General features: G+C 47.2%; 1 protein-coding gene across 1 annotated transcript in view; it reads right to left on the bottom strand.

Annotated features, from left to right (window-relative positions):
- The window catches only part of LOC147672505 (plakophilin-4-like), a gene marked incomplete at its 3' end in the record, with an annotated part of 326,831 nt that extends 309,847 nt beyond the window's left edge, over window positions 1-16,984 (bottom strand). Inside the window, exon 1 of the mRNA XM_086947985.1 lies at window positions 16,423-16,984. Coding sequence (XP_086804111.1) covers window positions 16,423-16,957 — 535 coding nt within the window. The remainder of the gene's footprint in view (window positions 1-16,422) is intronic.
- Between the last annotated feature and the right edge of the window lie 2,830 nt (window positions 16,985-19,814).

The raw sequence follows: 19,814 nt of genomic DNA, 5'->3' as shown, positions 1-19,814 counted from the left end.
CTGTTCAAGCAGCCAAACTATGGAACTCCTTACCCCCAACATAAGATCCACGGAAAACAATCTTATCTTCAGAAAACTACTCAAGAATTGGTTCTTCCCCACATAACCACCATACGCAAACAGAAATATACAGCATATCCCACGGTATATAAGCATTTATTATAACTGTATTGCTTTGAATAAACGTGTAGCAGTTACATTATTCTAGTTTTTTTATGATGTATGTAAGTGACTGCGTAAATAATTAAATCTGTTATCATACCTATTTATCTACAATTGCTTCACTATTAAATAAAATTTTAAAAAGTAATAATGTAAAGTACAATAACATTTAAAAGCCAGAGTTTAACAAATGCATCTTCAGTCTACATATACTCCCCTCCTTATGCATATATATACCTTCCATGTACTTCTGTATCTATATATTTATTACTTATCTTAACAACTCAGCATATCAAATGCACTACCCTATATCTCTATCAATATATCCTCTACCTCCACTCTTATTCATCCCAAACCTTTAGCTCTCCTTTAATCATTCCAAACCCCCTCCTACTGCTACAAACTAAAAAAATAAATAAAAAATAAATAAAAGATTCTTGACCCTTCCCTCTTCTATCCTTCCTTCCCTCTTCTATCCCTCTACTACTCCTTCTTAATCCAAATATCTGACTAACATATTCGCCACTCAAATTACTTTCATATTTCACTATACTAATTCACCACTAATCCTTTTGGTTTCTGGAGTAGCGTGCTACTCACTGAAAAACAGCTTCAACACCTCATCAGGGGTAGCAAGCACCATATAAATGCAAACCTTTTTTCCTTTTCTATCCCTCCTCTATCCTTCTCAATCCAAATAACGGACCAACATATCCACCACTCAAATTACTTTTGCTACTTACTAATTGCTATATACCGGGAGAGGATGTGGCTTTACAGCTAGAGCGGGGACTTGGACACCTGGGAACCGGGTTAGAGTCTCGGCAGGGACGCTCAACATACTGCGATTCTGGGCATATCACTTAATCTCCCCCTGTGCCAAACAAAACATGAATGTGTCAGTCTGTAACGCAACTGGTGCTCAAGTAAAGATCTCCGATGCCTTCAGGTCAATTTCATGCAATATAAAACGCCGGAAAAAAATAAATAAATTCAAACCTTTCCCCCTGTTCTATCCCTCCACTATACTTCTCAATCCAAATAACTAACCTATCCACCACTCAAATTACTTTCATATTTCACTATACTAATTCACCACTAACCCTTTGGGTCCGGAGTAGCATGTTACTCACCGAAAAACCCTTTGGTGCCTCGTCAGGGGTAGTAAGCGCAATATAAATGCAATTACAATACAATACATACCCTGGTACGCATAATGTAGGACTATTGTATCTGGCAATAGTAAGCCTTATCTGTTCTCATATTATACGGACTCTATGTGACCTAAAATAACAAATGGACATGTGTTACAAACATCCATTATTTATATATAGGTATATTGAGGTTTAGTCAATTCCTAATTGGATTTCAGCAACTTGACTGAGACACCCGAAAGAACAGTACAGGAGAAAACAGCTTTTTGGTAGATAACTGTATTCAAATTGAGGACATTAGAATTTTAAAAAATTTGTGAGAACGCTCATACAGAAGCAGCAATGATCTCTTGACCTGCAGAACACCCTAATTTGTAAAGGAAGATAGTGGGAGCAACAGAGGCAGGCAAGCGAGCCGCAGAGACAACCCAGATTTCTAGAGCTGTAGTTCAGGTCAAGGCTGCCTTTCTGATAAAAAATTAGCTCTGGGAGACATGAGTAACGAGCTATTTTTACAAAGCATCGAAAAATAGTACAAACAGAGCATCCTCAGTCGAAGGGACTTTCCAGTCCAAGTATGCTATCTGGCTTCCGCCATCCAAACTGCAGAACAGCAGAGTTGGCACCTATTGGTTGGATCTAGGTGTAGAACAAAAATGAGGAGAATCTGATATTCAATTCAAGAGTCACTTCAGAACACAGTACAAACAGCAGAAAGATTCAAGCTAATGCAAGGAGAGTGGTGAACACCATGATGAAAACCACAACAAGGACTGAGGACTTTACATTCAGAAGACCTTGAGATCAAAATTGGGGGAACAGCCTTGATTCCAACATCGCCTTGAAAAATCTTACTAGTTTTGCTTTCACTGGCCATAATGGATGTTCCGATTCAGAAAGCACTGAGACCAAACAAATGATTGATATGGCCTACGCAAACATGCATGGAGCAGCATACAGACGCAGGTCCAGTCCAAGGGGTTGCTATTCATTCTGTATTACACACAGAAAACCTAGTTCATTCTAAAGAATCAAAAACGTACAAAGCCTTTACCCAAGGAAAAGATGCCAAGTCAGGAGACCCTCTTGAAAAGTGTTTGATAATAACAATAATGAAACAAAAAAGATTACTTGAACTCCTGAACGACTGGTGAAACAAATAACATTAAATGGGTTTTTCCTTTTGGTAAGACCCTACTTTGAGCCCTGATTTCAATCAGTTTATGTCATAAAGCTGAAATTATGTATCCACAGTTGATTTATTTTGGTTATTTGTAAAAAGCAATGTACACTCACAATGGAGCACCCCGCTGATAACAAAAAGCATTAGCGGGAACCCAGTTGTAGAGGGCTTCGAAAGCTAGATGGTAAACAGCCATGTTTTAGGAAATTTCCGGATCTTAATATGGATGGACGTGTCATGCAGGTAAAGAGGCAGACCCCTCTAGGAAAGGGGACTTCGGACACCAAAGGACCGAAGACCTCATTTATTATATTTAAATTTAGGGAACTGGAATAAGAGACGAGATCCAGATTGGAGGTTGAGAAAGGAAGCATAGTTAGAGAATTTCTTAGCCAAGAATATGGGCTGGATGGTAGAAAGCACTATACATGATGCACATAGTTTTCAAGGGTATTCTCTTGTCTATAAGAAGTCAATGCCCTGGTTTCACATGGGCAGAAATGTGTTTGAATGTGTTAAGGTTTAGCAAGGTGCTGCCCACCATGTTCTGAATAAGTTAAAGGCGACTAACATGAGTCAGAAAGTCTGAGGTAAACTGCATTACCAAAGTCAATCTGTGCTGGCACAAAAGCGTTGGCTCTGAAGTGATGTGTGGGGCCTATATAGGCACCTCTGCTGTGCATTGTCAATTGCTTTCAAAACTGTCCACGCCCCCAAGGAATGGAGTCCCAAAAGTAAACTCACAGACTAGTGTGCACATTCCTAGACCTGGAAACATATAAATGGGTAGTTTCCAATCAGAGGGTTGCTGAGGAATCTGCTGCAGAAAGCATTACCCAAGGTAAGTACCTTATTATTCTGATAGGAGACTTCAAGCTGCAGATTCCTCACCGTTTAAATAGATGCCAAAGGAGGTGGGCTGTGAATGGACTCAAACCAGAAAGTCCGGCAGGACTGAATGGCCAAAGTGCCCTACTCGGCAGATATGGCTGTTCGAAGAATAGTGCTTTGTGACCACACGGAGTGACACCCAAATAACTGCCTGGCATATGTCTAGGACAGGTATTTCGCGTGAGAGCGCAGTAGTAGCAGCTTTGGCCCTGGTAGCATGAGCACAGTCCTTTCAGAGGCTGCATTTCAGCCAGTGCACAAGGTCCATGACACCACCTGCCCGGTTTCTTGTAGTGCCCAATGGCAGTGCTACTGTCCGTGAGCACTGGTACCAGCCACCCCTTGATGGATGTCAAGAAGGCTTTCAGCAAAAAGAACAACTGATGTACAGAATGCAGAACAATGTCTTACATTCACCCCAGTACAGAGATATGGGCCTATATCCATCGTTTTTTTGCTCACCATGCCATTCCAATTTGGACCCAGCCATATCCAAATCAGTCTTGACCCTGCGCCCAATGGGAACAGTCCAGCCCGAACTGCCAGGCCCGGTCCTCCCTGGACTGGAAACAAGGGCTGTCAGCCCTCATCAGCCAGGATAGCTTGACTCCAGTGGCATGGAGAGCACGGGACCTACGTCTGGACATACCAGTCCAAATCGAGGTGACAAATGCAACAAGCATTGAAAATGCAATAGGTCTTGCCTTTGATTAATTTAAAGCCATTTGCTTTGCTAATGGTATTGTATAGCAAAGAACATGGCTTTAACTTAATGAAAGGCAAGACCTACTGCATTTTTAATGCTGGTTTTGTTTTGCTGCCTGCATTCCACGTATTGCACAATAGCACATGCTGTGGCACACGAAAGATTTTTTTGCATTGTAATTGCATTTATATAGTGCTTACTCCCCCTAACAGACACTGTGGGAGTTGGAAAGACAGACGTTAACAATTGTAAGAAGGTGGTACTGGTATTTTGCAAATGGGAAATGAACAATGAGACGAGTGATGTTGTTTCGCTAGTATCACTGATTCGACATCCATCTGGGCGAAGATGATAGCGTTAAAGAAAACTGAGAGTCTGGGAGCCAAACAGACACCATTCATCTTTAAAAATGAGTCACTAATGCATTGCTCGCCGCGGTTGGAACCCATGGCACCAACATAAGGTTGCATGCGGCGGGCACCATGGTGGTGCGGGCCTGCAGTCTCCGACCCTCCAAGGTTTAAAATGCATATATCTCGAATAAACCCTATCACCGCAGGAGAAACTGAAATACACACTGCATGAGCCATTCCTACTGTGAAATGAAATATTAGGAACATCTCACGTCCACCTTACAAGATTGCTGATTTGAGCTCTGAAATGCCACTAGGAGTTTACATTGATACACAGCAAGTAAACCAGTCACATTTACTTCTTTCACCGTCTACAAAAATTCGAGGAAGTTCTACCTGTTTTTTGGAGACCTTCTGCCCATTATAGACACTTTTTTTGTCTTTCCAGAGTAATTGCTGTGAAAGGGCAGAATGGAAGCATGGCCATGTTCTGCTTCTAGAGGAAGGAGCAGAAAACAACCATCACCAACCACAGACTTTTGTGGAATTTTACCCTACTCTCTCGCCTCAGCATTCACTGCCCTGTAACATTCCTGGTTTGTAATAAGCAGACACCATAAAGGCCTTTGGGACAATACGGTGGGTCTCTAATGTATGCCCTCCTAGGTAACCATGCCTACTACAACTTGGCAACACTGAACTGCTAGGGGGCGATTATAACATGCTTGTCGAAGTAATCGCGCTGTCGAAAATGCATACCAAGGTGATGAGCAAGGATGTAGGTGGGACCGAAACTAATCAAGGAGGCTAGTCTCTTGGATGACGCGCACCCACCAACTCTTGAACTTAACGAGACGACTTGCGGCATGTTGTGCTATCTCGACTTGATCAAAGGGGAGCGCTTAGGGAGGCAGTGCTCGAGCCCATGAGAGGTAAACAAGTAGGCAGCACATCCTCCTGCTGCAGGGAGTGCTCAGGATACGCAGCCTGTCACACATCGAGATGATACCAAGGGGCCTAGATATGCGCCCCTGGAGTCAGACGACAGGAGAGGGAGCAGGGGTAGAATGAAGAGACAGAGGGCAGTGGTAATGTCAGAGCAGAGGAACACAATAAAGGGAGCTCGGAGGTACGTAGCAGTACGAACAAGAAAGGAAAGGGACAGTCTGCCAGGGCGGAGTCATGGTGGGGGTGCAGGTGGCATACAGCTAGGTAGGGGGCCAGTGGCAGGGTGAAGATCTGAAGAGACTTAAGGCCAGCAGGATGGCACAGGAGGTGGGAGGTTTACAGAGCCCAGCCGCAGCCCTTGACAAGCATTCGCTGGGTTCATTGGAAAGGTGTCCCCGCAGACCTTCGGCGGACAGGAATACCTCGGTCTCTCTGTTCCAGGTACTCCGCTGCTTCCAGGAGAACTAACAGGGAGTTCTATTCCATGCCTTTCTCAAGGGAGGCCATGAGAAACCGCTGCGCGAAGCACCAAATGGTAATGTGAACACACTATGACTCAAGAGTCCCTTTTAGTAAAAGCGCAGCCTTTTTACAAAAGTGCCGATTTCGCGATTATTTTGTAAAATTTGAAATCCTGGAGGGTCTGGATAATATCCATAAACATATGTGTCCCGAGATTCACAGCACTAACCTGCACCAACTTTGGTGAAAAACGTCAGCAAAAATTCAAGTAAGCATTTAAAGTGAATAACTGCATTGACCATCATGCTAAGGGGTGTACTGTGCTGGAAGGAAACGCAGTGTGCTCCCATCCTTATTCTGTTTGAAGAGTAGACAAGACCTGGGCCAAGGTGAGTATTTTGAATTCTCCTTCCGGAGGAGGCACTAAAAGGGTGCTTTTAGAGCATACTGAAGACCTTCATTCCTCTTAGTCACCAGAAAAAGAAAGAATAATGACCATGCCTTAACTTCTGGGGCTGGCACCCTTTCGACAGTCCCTTTGACCAATAGGGTCACTGCAAAACAGAGAGATGGTCCTCCATCAGTCGCTGGGTGGATGGTGGAAGGTACGGCTGGGAAGCACAGTAGGGTAAGGCATAACCTTTGTGGCCGATCTGCAGGATCCACCTATCTGACGTCATTGATTGCCAAGCCAACCTACATACAACAAATGCATATGGCCTCCCACCAGGAACACTAAAAAGGTTTGGCAGGTGGCGCTCCGAGAGTGGGGGTAGTGGACTGAGCAGCATGCTAGCCTTGGCTGCTTGGCTGCGGGCACCCTGACCTCTCCCATGAAACTGCTGGGTTGGAACAGGCTGGTGGCAAGGGACACCTCAGCCATAGCTGCATAGGGAATTTCGTCGAGGCTGTGCAGAGATGTCCAGAGAGTGATTAGTAGCCATACTCTCCTTGAAATCCTTGTCTCCAAACAGACGAGTCCAATCAAAGATCATGTCCATCAAAGAAGACTGGACGTCGTCAGAGAACTCAGTTGATGTAAGCAACACATGGCAATGAATAGCAATGCTGGTGCCTATAGACTGTCCAATGGAGTCAGTGGTTTTCAACCCACAATAAATTGTGAACTTGCCGCATCTTGACCATCTTGAATTGCCTGCAAAAGGACAGGGCAAAGGTCTTCTGGTACATCAGGGAGGACTTGTGCCACCAATTCCCAGAGGGCATGAGTGTAACAACTTAACAAACAGAAGGCATTGGTTAACCACAGGCCCAAACTGGCTGAGCAAAAATGGTGCTTCACAAATGTCACCATTTGCTTTGATTCCCCTATCAAGGGGAGTGGTAGATAAATTGTTTGGGTTGGGCCAGGTAGTTGAAGCCTGAACCAAGAGGCTCTCTGGAGAAGGGTGTTGCGACAAAAAGGCCTGGTCGCTTGGAGCAGGGAAATGGAGTCTGGTGACTTACCTGTTAACTGGGGGACCAGTGCAAGGCTTGCACTAAGAGGGTATCAGTCAGGGCCTCATTGAAAGGGAGAGGAGGCTCAGAAGCAGGTTGGTCCACTTGTAGTAAAATCAGACAATACATTTATTTCTACCTCCATGATGGGGAGCTGAAAGTCAGAGACGCCAGCCACCCTACACATAACCATAGCTTAAGAGGTAGATTCTTCTGTGTCTGTGCCAAGAGGAGAGAAAAGGGCTGCTTCCAGGGTGGTATCCAGCCCACTAACCTCCTGCAAGTCATCATACCAATTGTTCTTTTGAAAGGGCTAAGTAAACTCATCACCCTGGTTATAGCCGCTGTAGGAGTCGGTCCCAAAAAGGGAATGCAAAGAATCTTGTCTGCATTGTGTTAATATACCTGAGTAACGTCGGATTTGATTGCGAAGGTCGAATTCGGACTGGCATCAATTCGGCATTCGAGAGGAAAATCTGGGCCACCTCTTCAGGTGGCGAGGTCAGCATTACCGTCGACATACCTGGGGCCTGGCAAGGGTATGGACTCTGGGAGCGTCGTTGGTAATGGAGCTGAGGGCAGAAGTGGTTTGGAGGGTCCAGCTGGTGCAGAGGGCAAATCCATCGGCGATAGTACAGTTATAAGGCCTATCGGCTCCATGGGGACCAAAGCAGACCAAAGGGAGTCGGCAAAGAACTGTGTGGAACTCTTCAATCCGGCGCTGCATTGCTGAAGGTGCCCAAAACTGGGGTTGTGCAGAACCAGCTGCAGAAATGGCTCAAAAGTCAGCCAACTTTGAGGGCAAAAGGGTTGGCCCTAACCTCACACTTCATCTGGGGAGTGGGAATGGCATGAAGGATTTGGAGGGTGAAAAGACCGGCCTCCAAAGTGGCTTCGTCAACTCCAGGAAAAGAAGCAGGGCTGTGAATCGAGCCTTGGATTTGGAGTGGGACTTAGAGTGCTACCAACACTACATCTACTTGTACTTGGAGACAAAAGTATGCCTTGTGTCCCTAAATGACCTAAGGGTTCACTGACAGTCTTGGAATTTTATCTCAACCCAGACATCACAGGCAAACCTGGCCAGGGTCTATCACCGACATATACTTGCGACAGTCCTTGCAGAGTTTAAAACCTGTGATTTTAGGAGGAGACATCCCTTGCACACTAGAGAAAATTGTTGAGAAAAATCTTAAAGAAGGGGCCTCTTAGAGTCATGAGAAGCACTGGATCGGTTTCTGGTGGCGAGGAAAAAAAGAAACAGATATCAGCATGCAAGAGTGGAACTTATATCCCTGCACGTCACTTCAGGAGCGGAATGGCGTAAGTGCAGAACCACACTGCACCAACTTCCGATGCACAGAGGTACTATGGAAAAGTTTCCAACTCAAGTTGGATACTTGGGAAATATTCAAAAGGTGAGGATCTGTGGCTAGAAATCTGCATCAGAAGGCAGAAACAGATAGATCAAACTTTTTTTAAGCAAAGGTTTGCTGCGTGAAGATATGCAGCAGAGAACTGCTTTCAACACAGCAAGCAGCAGCTGAACTTTGACCAAAAGAGGAACTAGGCCCACTGAAACAGTTAAACAGGAGGAACCTGACATGAAATAAATCAAAACCTTCAATGTGGAATATCTATGATCGTGCAAGATCCACAAAGCTGCAAAAGTTGAAAACTTCAAATAATGTCAGATTTATTATGAAAAGGAGGCATGGAAGGGAATACCTGGAGTAATCTTATCGAAAGGTTACATGATCCTGGCAACTATGAAGAACTGTTTGTATAAGCTGTATCCCATAGGTACCAGGAGCTTGGGAAGAGATGGAGCTGAATATCAGCTAGGTTATTTACTATACTTACTCAACTCCAGAAGCTAAAGGGCAACAACAAATATAATACTCTGGATAGCAACACAGCGAATAGACTTGATAAAATAATATGAAAATGCTCGAGCAAAAACGCAACTACTGGAACAATACCAATGTTTCCTTTAGTCTGATATACACAGGCTCTACTATTCGTATTTGCTTTTCTGATCTTAGACTGTTTAACAGTTACAGCCACTGATTGGACGTAAACAATATGTCTATGTTTACTAGAATAGTGATAGAGCCAGTCAATCCTGCACCATGGGTTAATAAAGAAAACACAAAGACAGCTGACAACAGTCCAGAGACCAGCATAGCTCACACACTTACTAAAAGGGGAGCATCTTTGCTGAGCAAGGGAGGAGTTCCAGTAGGCAACTAGGGCCATGTGATGTTAAATTTTGCAAGCAGAAAGCAAAAGTCTCCAATAAAGTCTTTACAGCTGCCAAGCCTGGGATGGTCTCTTTATAGATCTACCCTCCAATTACTACAATTGGCTGCCTCACTGAATTACAAATTGTTAAAGTCATGTATCCTATAGCTTTCCGAATTATTAGGGCCACCCTCTTAACAAAAAGATCCAAGCACCCTGGATGTGGTTGTAACTACTACCTGTGATCCCGCCACCCGGGACACCCAACCCCGAGTCGCACCCTCACCCCTGTTGTCACCTCGTCCTGCATCATGCCCGCGTAGACGCGAAGGGTCCCCAACAACAGAGTCCTTGACAACCGAAATCCCGCCCCTCTCTCCTTTGCAGGGTCCAATCAGGTGGAACGAAGGACCGGAAGGACTATCCTACGACCCGGGAAGTCCCGCCTCTCTACAGACGCCCGGATACAGAAAAGACGGAAGGAGAGAGACTGACGCCGTCGAAGGATCGTGGCAGGAGCTTTCGGCTAGAGCGGTGACGGACGGAGAAGACGGGAACGGAGACGGCGAGGAGTGGTCCGAAGAGTGGTGGAGTCCCACGGAGGTGGCTGAAGAGCGGCCGTAACTCGGAGGAGAGTTACGGCGGAGCGCGTGAGTACCAGCTCCCCTCTTAAGCACAGTAGGTGCACTGTGTACATATTAGGAATCCCCTCCCTATGTAAATTTGTTCCCCGCTATCCTAGGCACGTCAACAGTAGGCACTAGGCAAATTGTATATACGCACTTAGCACTGTATAAAGCGCACCCCTTTACCCACCACCCTGTGCACTTCTTTTACTTCCCCTTCCAACTCTCGCCCGTACCTTCCTCCACCCATACCTCCCTCACTTCCCTTTCGCTTCCTCACACGACCGGGTAACGGTGACGGGATCGGATCTCGAGTCCAAGTAACTAACGGCTCCCCTTCTTCTCTTATTGCCCTCCGAGGTGTTCTCCGACCATACCGAGGCAGCTACACGCAAGACCCGGACACCCATCTGACCCTCGGAAGAATCGGCCAACAGAGAAGAAGACGCATACACGGCCCGGGGTTTTTGGACCTGACCTCTTCCCCTGTCCCCGCAATCCACTGTACAAAGACTTAATAAATCACTATCGCTCACTACATCCGGCCTCCTCGCCTGATTTTCCAGTCCGCCGTTCGCCCACGATCACATCTGGTGTCAGAAGTGAGATTAACTGGAGGTATGGAGGCCGTGATGAAGAGGATGGCGGAATCCCAGGAACAGCTGGGAAAATTAATGGAGCAGTTCCTAAAAACAGCTGAGGATGACTGTGGACAACTCCACGATGTACTAAAAGGACAGGGGACCACCCATGAACAAGCCATGGGGAAATTGACCGATGTCTTAGGTCAACCGAGGCCGATGTCCTCCCTCCCGTCGGTGGTTCTTCAGAAATATGTGCCGGGGGAGGACCCTGACTTCTTTTTTACTAACTTTGAACGGCTAGCACAGGCGGCCACCTGGCCTGCAGATCGGTGGGCTCATTATCTTGGACCTCTGCTAACGGGTGACCTACAGGCCGCCTACCAGCAAGCAAACATTCAGGGCAACACTCCATATGCAGATGTAAAGAAATGCATCCTTGAACGGTTGGGCATTGACGAGGAAACGTACCGAGTAAGATTACGTCAGGTAAAGGAAGGACCCCAGGAGACCCCCAGAGCCCTCTCCTTCCGGATAAAAGACCTAGCCAACCGCTGGCTAAAACCCGATACCTCCACTAAAGAGAACATTCTAGAAAAGATATACCTGGAACAATTCCTGTCATCCCTGCTCCCAAGCACCCAAAGATGGGTGCGCCAGCATGCCCACCTAACCCTGGACACGGCAATTGAAATCGCAAGCGCTTATAGCCGGGCCCAGGAGGTATAGAGGGGAAGAGAGGAGCACCCCCACAGATCTCACCCTCCTACCGGTTCACGACCCCCTCGCCCCCCTGTTTCCAGAAGGCCTGACCCTCCTCTTGTGTTCCCCGCTCCGATGATACAACGTCCTATCAACCCTGGACCCCAATGCTATAGCTGTGGCGGATTTGGTCACATCGCCAGAATGTGTCCGCACAAAGAAGAGCCGATGGAAGTGGGTCTGGCGCGTAACTATGTGTGTTCCATACCCGGGGCCACACCCCCTCCATTTCGATGTCCAGTGAGTTTTGATGGACAAACCTTAATGGCCCTAACAGACACAGGGTGTCGACAGAGCGTCCTCAGACCTCAGGCTTTAACGCACCCTATTAAACCTTCGTCCAACACGGTAGCAATACAGTGTGTTCATGGGGATACAAAGACATACCCCACCACACGGGTAAAAGTCCAACACGACAAGGATCCCGGAACCGCTCTCACTGTAGGACTGATCCCCACCCCACCCACAGGCGATTCTGGGGAGCGATTATCCAGGATTACCAGAACTGTTACGAGACACCACTGAATCCCTGTCCCACTGGTGGGAAGAAGCACCCTTTCCAAAAGGATTGTCCACCCCCGTACAGGCACGCAAACCAACCAAATCCAAAGCACAGAAGAAAAAAGAAAGAAGGGAATATACAGGCGCCTATCCAGTGATCCCGGATGACCATCCTTGGCAAACAGACCGAGAATTTAGGGCAGCACAAGAGGAAGACCCTCTACTACAGGAAGCCTGGGGAAGGGCCGTGGAGCAAGAGGATCCCCTTACCGTAGGTCCCTATTTCTTCAAGAAAAACGGGCTATTGTATCGCCAGGGTGGGAACCAACAGAAACCCCAACTCCTGGTCCCCGGCCCCTTTCAAGAGAAGGTGCTCTTCCTAGCCCATAGTCACCTTCTGGGAGGTCACTTCGGAGAAGAAAAGACTAGTCAAACAATCTTGGACAAATTCTATTGGCCGGGAATTTTCCAACACATCAAAAGGTTTTGCAAAGAATGCCCCGTGTGTCAGAAACATAGTAGGTACAGACCCCCTAGGGCACCGCTACAACCCCTTCCCGTGATTGATGTCCCCTTCAGCAGAGTAGGGATGGACATAATCGGACCCCTGTTACCTTCCCGCAGCGGATGTCGCTACGCCCTGGTTATTGTGGACTATGCAACCCGCTTCCCTGAAGCCCTTCCCTTGCGACAGCCCACCACACAGAACATTGCAAAGGCCCTCATTTCAGTATTTACTCGGGTGGGTTTTCCCAGAGAAATTTTAACCGATCAAGGTACTCCTTTTGTCTCTGCCCTGATGAAACAGGTCTGCTCCCACCTAGGAATCAAACAAATCCGAACTTCTACATACCACCCTCAGACCGACGGACTAGTCGAGAGGTACAATGCCACCCTGAAACAGACCCTTAAGAAACTGCTGGGGTTGGAAGCCAAACAGTGGGAGGATATGCTACCCCTGGCCCTGTTTGCCATCCGTTGCGCCACCCAGAGTAGCACCGGATACTCGCCCTACGAATTGTTATATGGGCGACCCCCTCGTACCCTGCTTGACATGGCCCAAGAAGCATGGGAAGCAGAACCAGACCGTACTCGGCCCCTTCCAGAATACATGGAAAATCTAAAAACCCACCTAGCAGTCATAAGAGACATAGTACGCCAGAATCTCGAGAGTGCCCAGACCAAGCAAAAGGGACAGTATGATAAAGGCACCAAACCCAGAACCTTCGTAGTAAACGATCTTGTGCTATTGATGTTACCCTCCTCCGATCAAAAACCCCTGGGACAGTGGCAGGGTCCTTATCCCATCCTGCGTCAGGTGACCCCGGTCACTTACGAACTAGACATTGATCACGCCCGTGGGGTAACACAAATATATCATATCAATCATCTCAAAAAGTGGGAGGGACCTCGTCCGGTTTTATCTGAAACACCTCACCCGGGTCCCCTTTCCTTCACCCCCTGTATTGACCGCGATATCACGTCACAACAGAGGCAGGAACTCGAGACAGTCCTTTTCCCATTGCGACGAGTCTTTTCCTCTTCTCCGGGATACACCACCATCACTGAACACACTATACAAACAGTGCCCGGAAAGATAATACGACAAAGGCCCTATAGAGTCCCCGAGGCCCGCAGGGAGGTAATACGAAACGAGACAGAACAGATGTTAAAGATGGGAATCATCGAACCATCAGTGAGCGAGTGGAACTCCCCGATAGTCCTGGTGCCCAAACCGGACGGGTCTGTCCGCTTCTGCATAGACTTCAGGGAAGTCAACAAAATATCCTCCTTCGACACCTATCCATTACCCCGTGTCGACGAAATGGTCGAACGTATAGGGAAGGCACAGTATATCTCCACGCTAGACCTCTGTAAGGGGTATTGGCAAATCCCCCTCAGAGAAGAAGACCGAAAAAAGAAGGCCTTCTCCACCCCTGATGGGTTGTACCAATTTCTAGTCCTCCCTTTCGGTCTTCATGGTGCCCCAGCCACGTTCCAACGGGCCATGAATACTATCTTACGGCCTCACTCACTATATGCAGGCGCGTATCTGGACGATATCGTCATTTACAGTGACCACTGGACACAACATCTGGAGCACCTTCACCAGGTCATCACCTCCCTGGGGAACTATGGCTTCACCATAAACCCTGCGAAAACCACTCTAGCAGCGCAGACCGTTAAATATCTGGGCTACCTCCTGGGTGAAGGATTGATAAGACCGCAGGAAAGTAAAATTGAAGCCATCCAATCCCTCCCTTTTCCCCAAACCAAAAGAGACCTTCGTGCTTTCCTATGGCTCCTGGGGTACTATAGACGCTTCGTACCCAACTTTTCCCAAAGAGCGGCCCCCCTCACGGACCTCTTAAAGAAATCCATGAAAACGGACGCCCTTCTTAAAACACCCACGACCGTCTTGGTACAGGCGTTTTCCGATCTGAAAAATGCTCTGACCTCCCATCCAGTGCTAGTAAGCCCTGACTATACACTACCCTTTATACTACAGACAGACGCCTCCGAACAAGGACTCGGGCCGTCCTATCACAAAAGAACCCCCAGGGAGACGAGAAACCCATTCTCTTCCTCAGTAGGAAACTGTTCCCACGAGAAAAAAACTATGCCGTGGTAGAGAAGGAAGCCCTCGCCATCAAGTGGGCGGTAGAAACCCTCCGGTACTATCTAGAAGGAAGACAATTCACCATCTATACCGACCATGCTCCCCTAGAGTGGATGGCACAGAATAAAGGGCACAACGATCGAGTCCTCCGACGGTTCTTGTCCCTTCAACCATACCACTTCACAACCGTGCATAGGAAAGGCTTAGACCACGGTAACGCCGACTATCTGTCTCGATACCCTATTTCCTCACCGGGTACAAGAAAGACAGCTAGGGGAAGGGAATGTGATCCCGCCACACGGGACACCCAACCCCGAGTCGCACCCTCACCCCTGTTGTCACCTCTAACCCGCATCATGCCCGCGTAGACGCGAAGGGTCCCCAACAACAGCGTCCTTGACAACCGAAATCCCGCCCCTCTCTCCTTTGCAGGGTCCAATCAGGTGGAACGAAGGACCGGAAGGACTATCCTACGACCCCGGAAGTCCCGCCTCTCTACAGACGCCCGGATACAGATAAGACGGAAGGAGGATCGTGGCAGGAGCTTTCGGCTAGAGCGGTGACGGACGGAGAAGATGGGAACAGAGACGGCGAGGAGTGGTCCGAAGAGTGGTGGAGTCCCACGGAGGTGGCTGAAGAGCGGCCGTAACTCAGAGGAGAGTTACGGCGGAGCGCGTGAGTACCAGCTCCCCTCTTAAGCACATTAGGTGCACTGTGTACATATTAGGAATCCCCTCCCTATGTAAATTTGTTCCCCGCTATCCTAGGCACGTCACCAGTAGGCACTAGGCAAATTGTATATACGCACTTAGCACTGTATAAAGCGCACCCCTTTACCCACCACCCTGTGCACTTCTTTTACTTCCCCTTCCAACTCTCGCCCGTACCTTCCTCCACCCATACCTCCCTCACTTCCCTTTCGCTTCCTCACACGACCGGGTAACGGTGACGGGATCGGATCTCGAGTCCAAGTAACTAACGGCTCCCTTTCTTCTCTTATTGCCCTCCGAGGTGTTCTCCGACCATACCGAGGCAGCTACACGCAAGACCCGGACACCCATCTGACCCTCGGAAGAATCGGCCAACAGAGAAGAAAATGCATACCCGGCCCGGGGTTTTTGGACCTGACCTCTTCCCCTGTCCCCGCAATCCACTGTACAAAGACTTAATAAATCACTATCGCTTACTACATCCGGCCTCCTCGCCTGATTTTCCAGTCCGCCGTTCGCCCACGATCATATACCCAAAGGGCAATATGTTTTTGAGCACTCAACCTGCCTTTTCACTTTCTGGAGTTAGCTCCTTGAGCTAGAACCTAGACCTTAAACATGGGTGTGGTCTTTGTTTAGAGTACTTTTACACTTAAACTGTCGCCAAGATGGTATATAAAATAATCAGTTATTGTACATTCGAAAAAACTGTATTACATCCTCCATAACAGATTCTACAAAAAAATTAAATGTTGATCACTAATATATCATGGATTGACTGCGAGAATGATGCCCAAACAGTTGAACCACAGGCTTTGCTCTAGGGTAATTCTAACTAAATAAGGACCCTTCAGCTTTCCTCCCTGTTTCTAGACCCTTTTTCAGGCTTATGTTCCATTTTTCCTCTCTGGTTTCCCAGAGACATATCCCTGCAATGTTTTGAAATACAGTATATAAGGAATATGTGATCTAAAAATAAACAAAATTACATCACACATTTTTCAACCTGCACGACTCAATACAACATGCTGCTGTCTTTTTAACATGAGCGTTATACTAACCTGTAAGGCTATCGGGACGAGATGGGACCATTCTTTCATAGATGTCATACTGTTGTTGTGTATATTGATCAATGTCATGAACAGGTCTCTGTAAAGTCCCCAAATGTTGCGGCACTGCAGTCATACCAGAGCGCTTCGGAGACGAAGAAGATCCCACTTGGGCTTGAGATGGGCTATTTATGTTCTCTTGTGCATCACTTAAAGTAAGGGGTGAGCCAATTCTGCCAGATGACCCATATGTTTTGTACGGTGAGGTTACGCCACTGGTGCTACTTGACTGCCTTGTAGGGACCGAGCTAATCCGTCGCACAGCTGCTGGTGATCTTTGTGTAGTGTATGGAGATGCAGGTCGCTGAGCAGGTAACGTAGTGGAGGAAAATGCATTGGCTGCATTAAGAGGTCGTGAATCTGTGACTGAAGAACCATATCCACTGCCTAAAGAAGTTCTCAATGATCCCCTTGATGGAGAAATCCCTGTGCCCACAACATAGGTTGGAGATTGTGGTCTAGCTGGAACTGAACTCACACGTCTCATGGCTCGGCTGGCTGCAATATTCACTGATGGCTGTTAAAAAGAAATAGAACAAAAAACACAAAGAATGACTTCAAGTTTTAATGTTTCCATGCATTAATTTAGCATCATAGATCAAGATATTCTTCCTTCACGTATATCTTCCATTCCCTTTTAATTACTATTCAAGCCTTGAGAATCTACTCAAAATGGGCAGGTTACGAAAACTAAATACTACAACATTTTGTAATCTCATATCTTAGACAGCGCAAATACCACTGAAGCTATAGAGAGCCCTTACTGACTAATACAACAGTCATAGCTCTGATATTACAGCAAACCCATAGGCTAAGACATCAAACAAGGTGGGCTCCCCCAGCCCCGAGTGGTCGCAGGCCACAGCTGTAACCATTAAAACTCATCGCGCGCTGAAAGAAATAACAGTGCCCAGTCAGCCCGTCACTTATACCGTGGAGGAGACTGTTAGGTACATTAGGGCGATAAAAACAGATAGGGTCCCTGGCCTAAATGGCATTACCGCCCAAGCCTTCAAATACGCTCCAGCATTTTTTGAATCCATCCTCACCCCGCTCAATAATCATTCATTTTTCACAGCAATTTTACCAAAATCCTGGAAAGGCTCAGTCTTATTTCCAATACACAAGAAGGGAGACGATTCGAACCCTACCAACTATAGGCTCATAGCCCTGCTCAATATTGAAGCTAAGGTTTATGCCTGCCTATTATTAAGGAACCTAGAGGCTTGGGCAGACAAGAATGGTATCCTCCCGCCTTTTCAGACTGGCTTCAGGGCAAATAGTTCCACCATGGACAACATTTAAGCGCTGTCTTACCTCTCGAAGCAAGCTGCATTGAGTAACAAGCAGCCCTTGTTTTGCTGCTTCATAGACTACTACACAGCCTCAACAGAGTCAATCGAAGACAGTTATGGGCAAAACTTGAATCTTGGGGGTACCTGGAAACCCTGCTAAAAGCAATAAAAGCCCTCTACGAGGGGACATAGGTCCTGGTTAAACTACGTCCAACAATCGTAACACCAAGAATCAAAACTAACACTGGGCTAAAGCAGGGATGTGTTCTGCCCCCCCCCCCCCCCCCCTCCCCTACTATTTAACTTGTACACGGCTGACTTTAGGCCAGCCTTGAAAGGCGCCAGCCTAGTGCCACAGAGATTGGGCAAATTGACCCTGGGAACCCTCCAGTGTGCGGACGATACAGTGGTCATGGACCACACTATGGTGGGGCTCCAAAGAGCATTAAATAGTCTTACAGTGTACAACAGGGATAACAGCCTGCAGATCAATGAGAGCAAGACCAAGATGGTAATCTTTGGTAGACACCCTCACAAAAAACAAGCAATATGGCCTTTGGGTGAGCACCGAATCAGGACAGTTACATCCTACAATTACTTGGGGGTATGGGTGGTGGAGAGGGCCACAGCAGCTAAACACATAAAGGAGTTAACACCGAGAATTAACAAAATAATTCTGTCACTCAGACGTCTAAGTCATCACCTAGTAAGTCCATCTATAGAACCCATGCGGACTGTACTTGGGGCAAAACTAATTCCAGCAATCACTACTTAGGGCAAAACTAATTCCAGCAATCACTTACTTAGCCTTCCCAGGAGCACTTGAGAAAGTCATCAATGTGGCTCAGATAAAAGCTTATAAAACCATGCTACAAGTTCCCAGACAAGCAAGAAACTCCAGGCTAAGGCTGGAAATAGGACTGAACAGACCGGACCTGGCACTACAGGGGGACCTAATAAAATATTACATCAGAGCACTGAAAGCACCTGAAAAACAATCTTAAATATTTTCTAAAACTAATTTTCAGGGCAGAGGGTTCTGCGCGTCGGAAGGTGGCGCCGGTCGGCTCTGCATCCATCGTTGGGTGTCATGGCAGCTACTTAGACGCCGCCCTCGCGCACGGACGTCAGTTCTGTATAAGACTTTCCGTGCCAGAAACGGAGAGCCATGCAAGACATCGACCGGAAACATGATCCAGAACAGACTGCTCCATGTGCACCTCTGCTCGCTCCCGCAAGCTGGAGGCCGCGGGACACGCACGAGTTTTATGAAAGTCTGGAGTGATTCCAAGAGGCCCTCTCCTAGAGCACTCCATGAGCATTGCGCTAGGCTCGGCCTAAAAATGACTAAGGGGCAAGCTCTCTCCCGATCTGTGCTGGCTAGCACGAAAAAAAAAGAACTGACGTCAGCCGCTGGGGCAGCGTCTCTTAGACACCGCAATGTCATCCCGGCAACCACAACATCGGACGCAGAGTCGGCTGACGCCACCTACCAACGCGCAGGGGTACTGCTACAGAAAAATCTCCGGATCCAGTCTGACGCCTGGGGGTAATTCTAAGGTAAGAAATCTATAACGAATGGTCTCTTTCAGATACCAATTGCAAAGCCACCTTTCCCGTAACAGTATTTGTAAGTCTCCCCTTAAAAAAAAAAGACTATAAAACCCTATGGCAGTAAGCTATATATATATATATGTTCAAGATCGACATGTAGGTTTGTATAGGTCTTAGCAGCAAAACATTAATAAGTTTTTGTTTTGCTGAGGAAAGTGTGTAGCCCCATGGGCTAACACAGAGTTGAAGGTTGGCACTTCAGCCTGGCTGACTTCGGAATGGGACTACCTGACTGGCTGGCTACTGTAAGGCATAACATTAAGAGTGGCATTACATTTGACTTGATGCCAAAGGCCAAATATGTTTCCCTTTTAAAGTTAAGCAACTTTTAGAAAGTAGCCACTCTCCGCCCCTGCTAATCCAGTGGCCTCACAAAGGCCCGGACACACACCTTTCTGTTCACCTGGGGAGAGGTGTGAATGACTCCCATGCTCA

Source organism: Lissotriton vulgaris, unplaced genomic scaffold, assembly GCF_964263255.1.
Source record: "Lissotriton vulgaris unplaced genomic scaffold, aLisVul1.2 SCAFFOLD_2522, whole genome shotgun sequence".
NCBI classification, from domain to species: Eukaryota; Metazoa; Chordata; class Amphibia; order Caudata; family Salamandridae; genus Lissotriton; species Lissotriton vulgaris.
The sequence above is the reverse complement of the archived record's forward strand: the minus strand, read 5'-3'. Positions and strand labels throughout refer to the sequence as shown.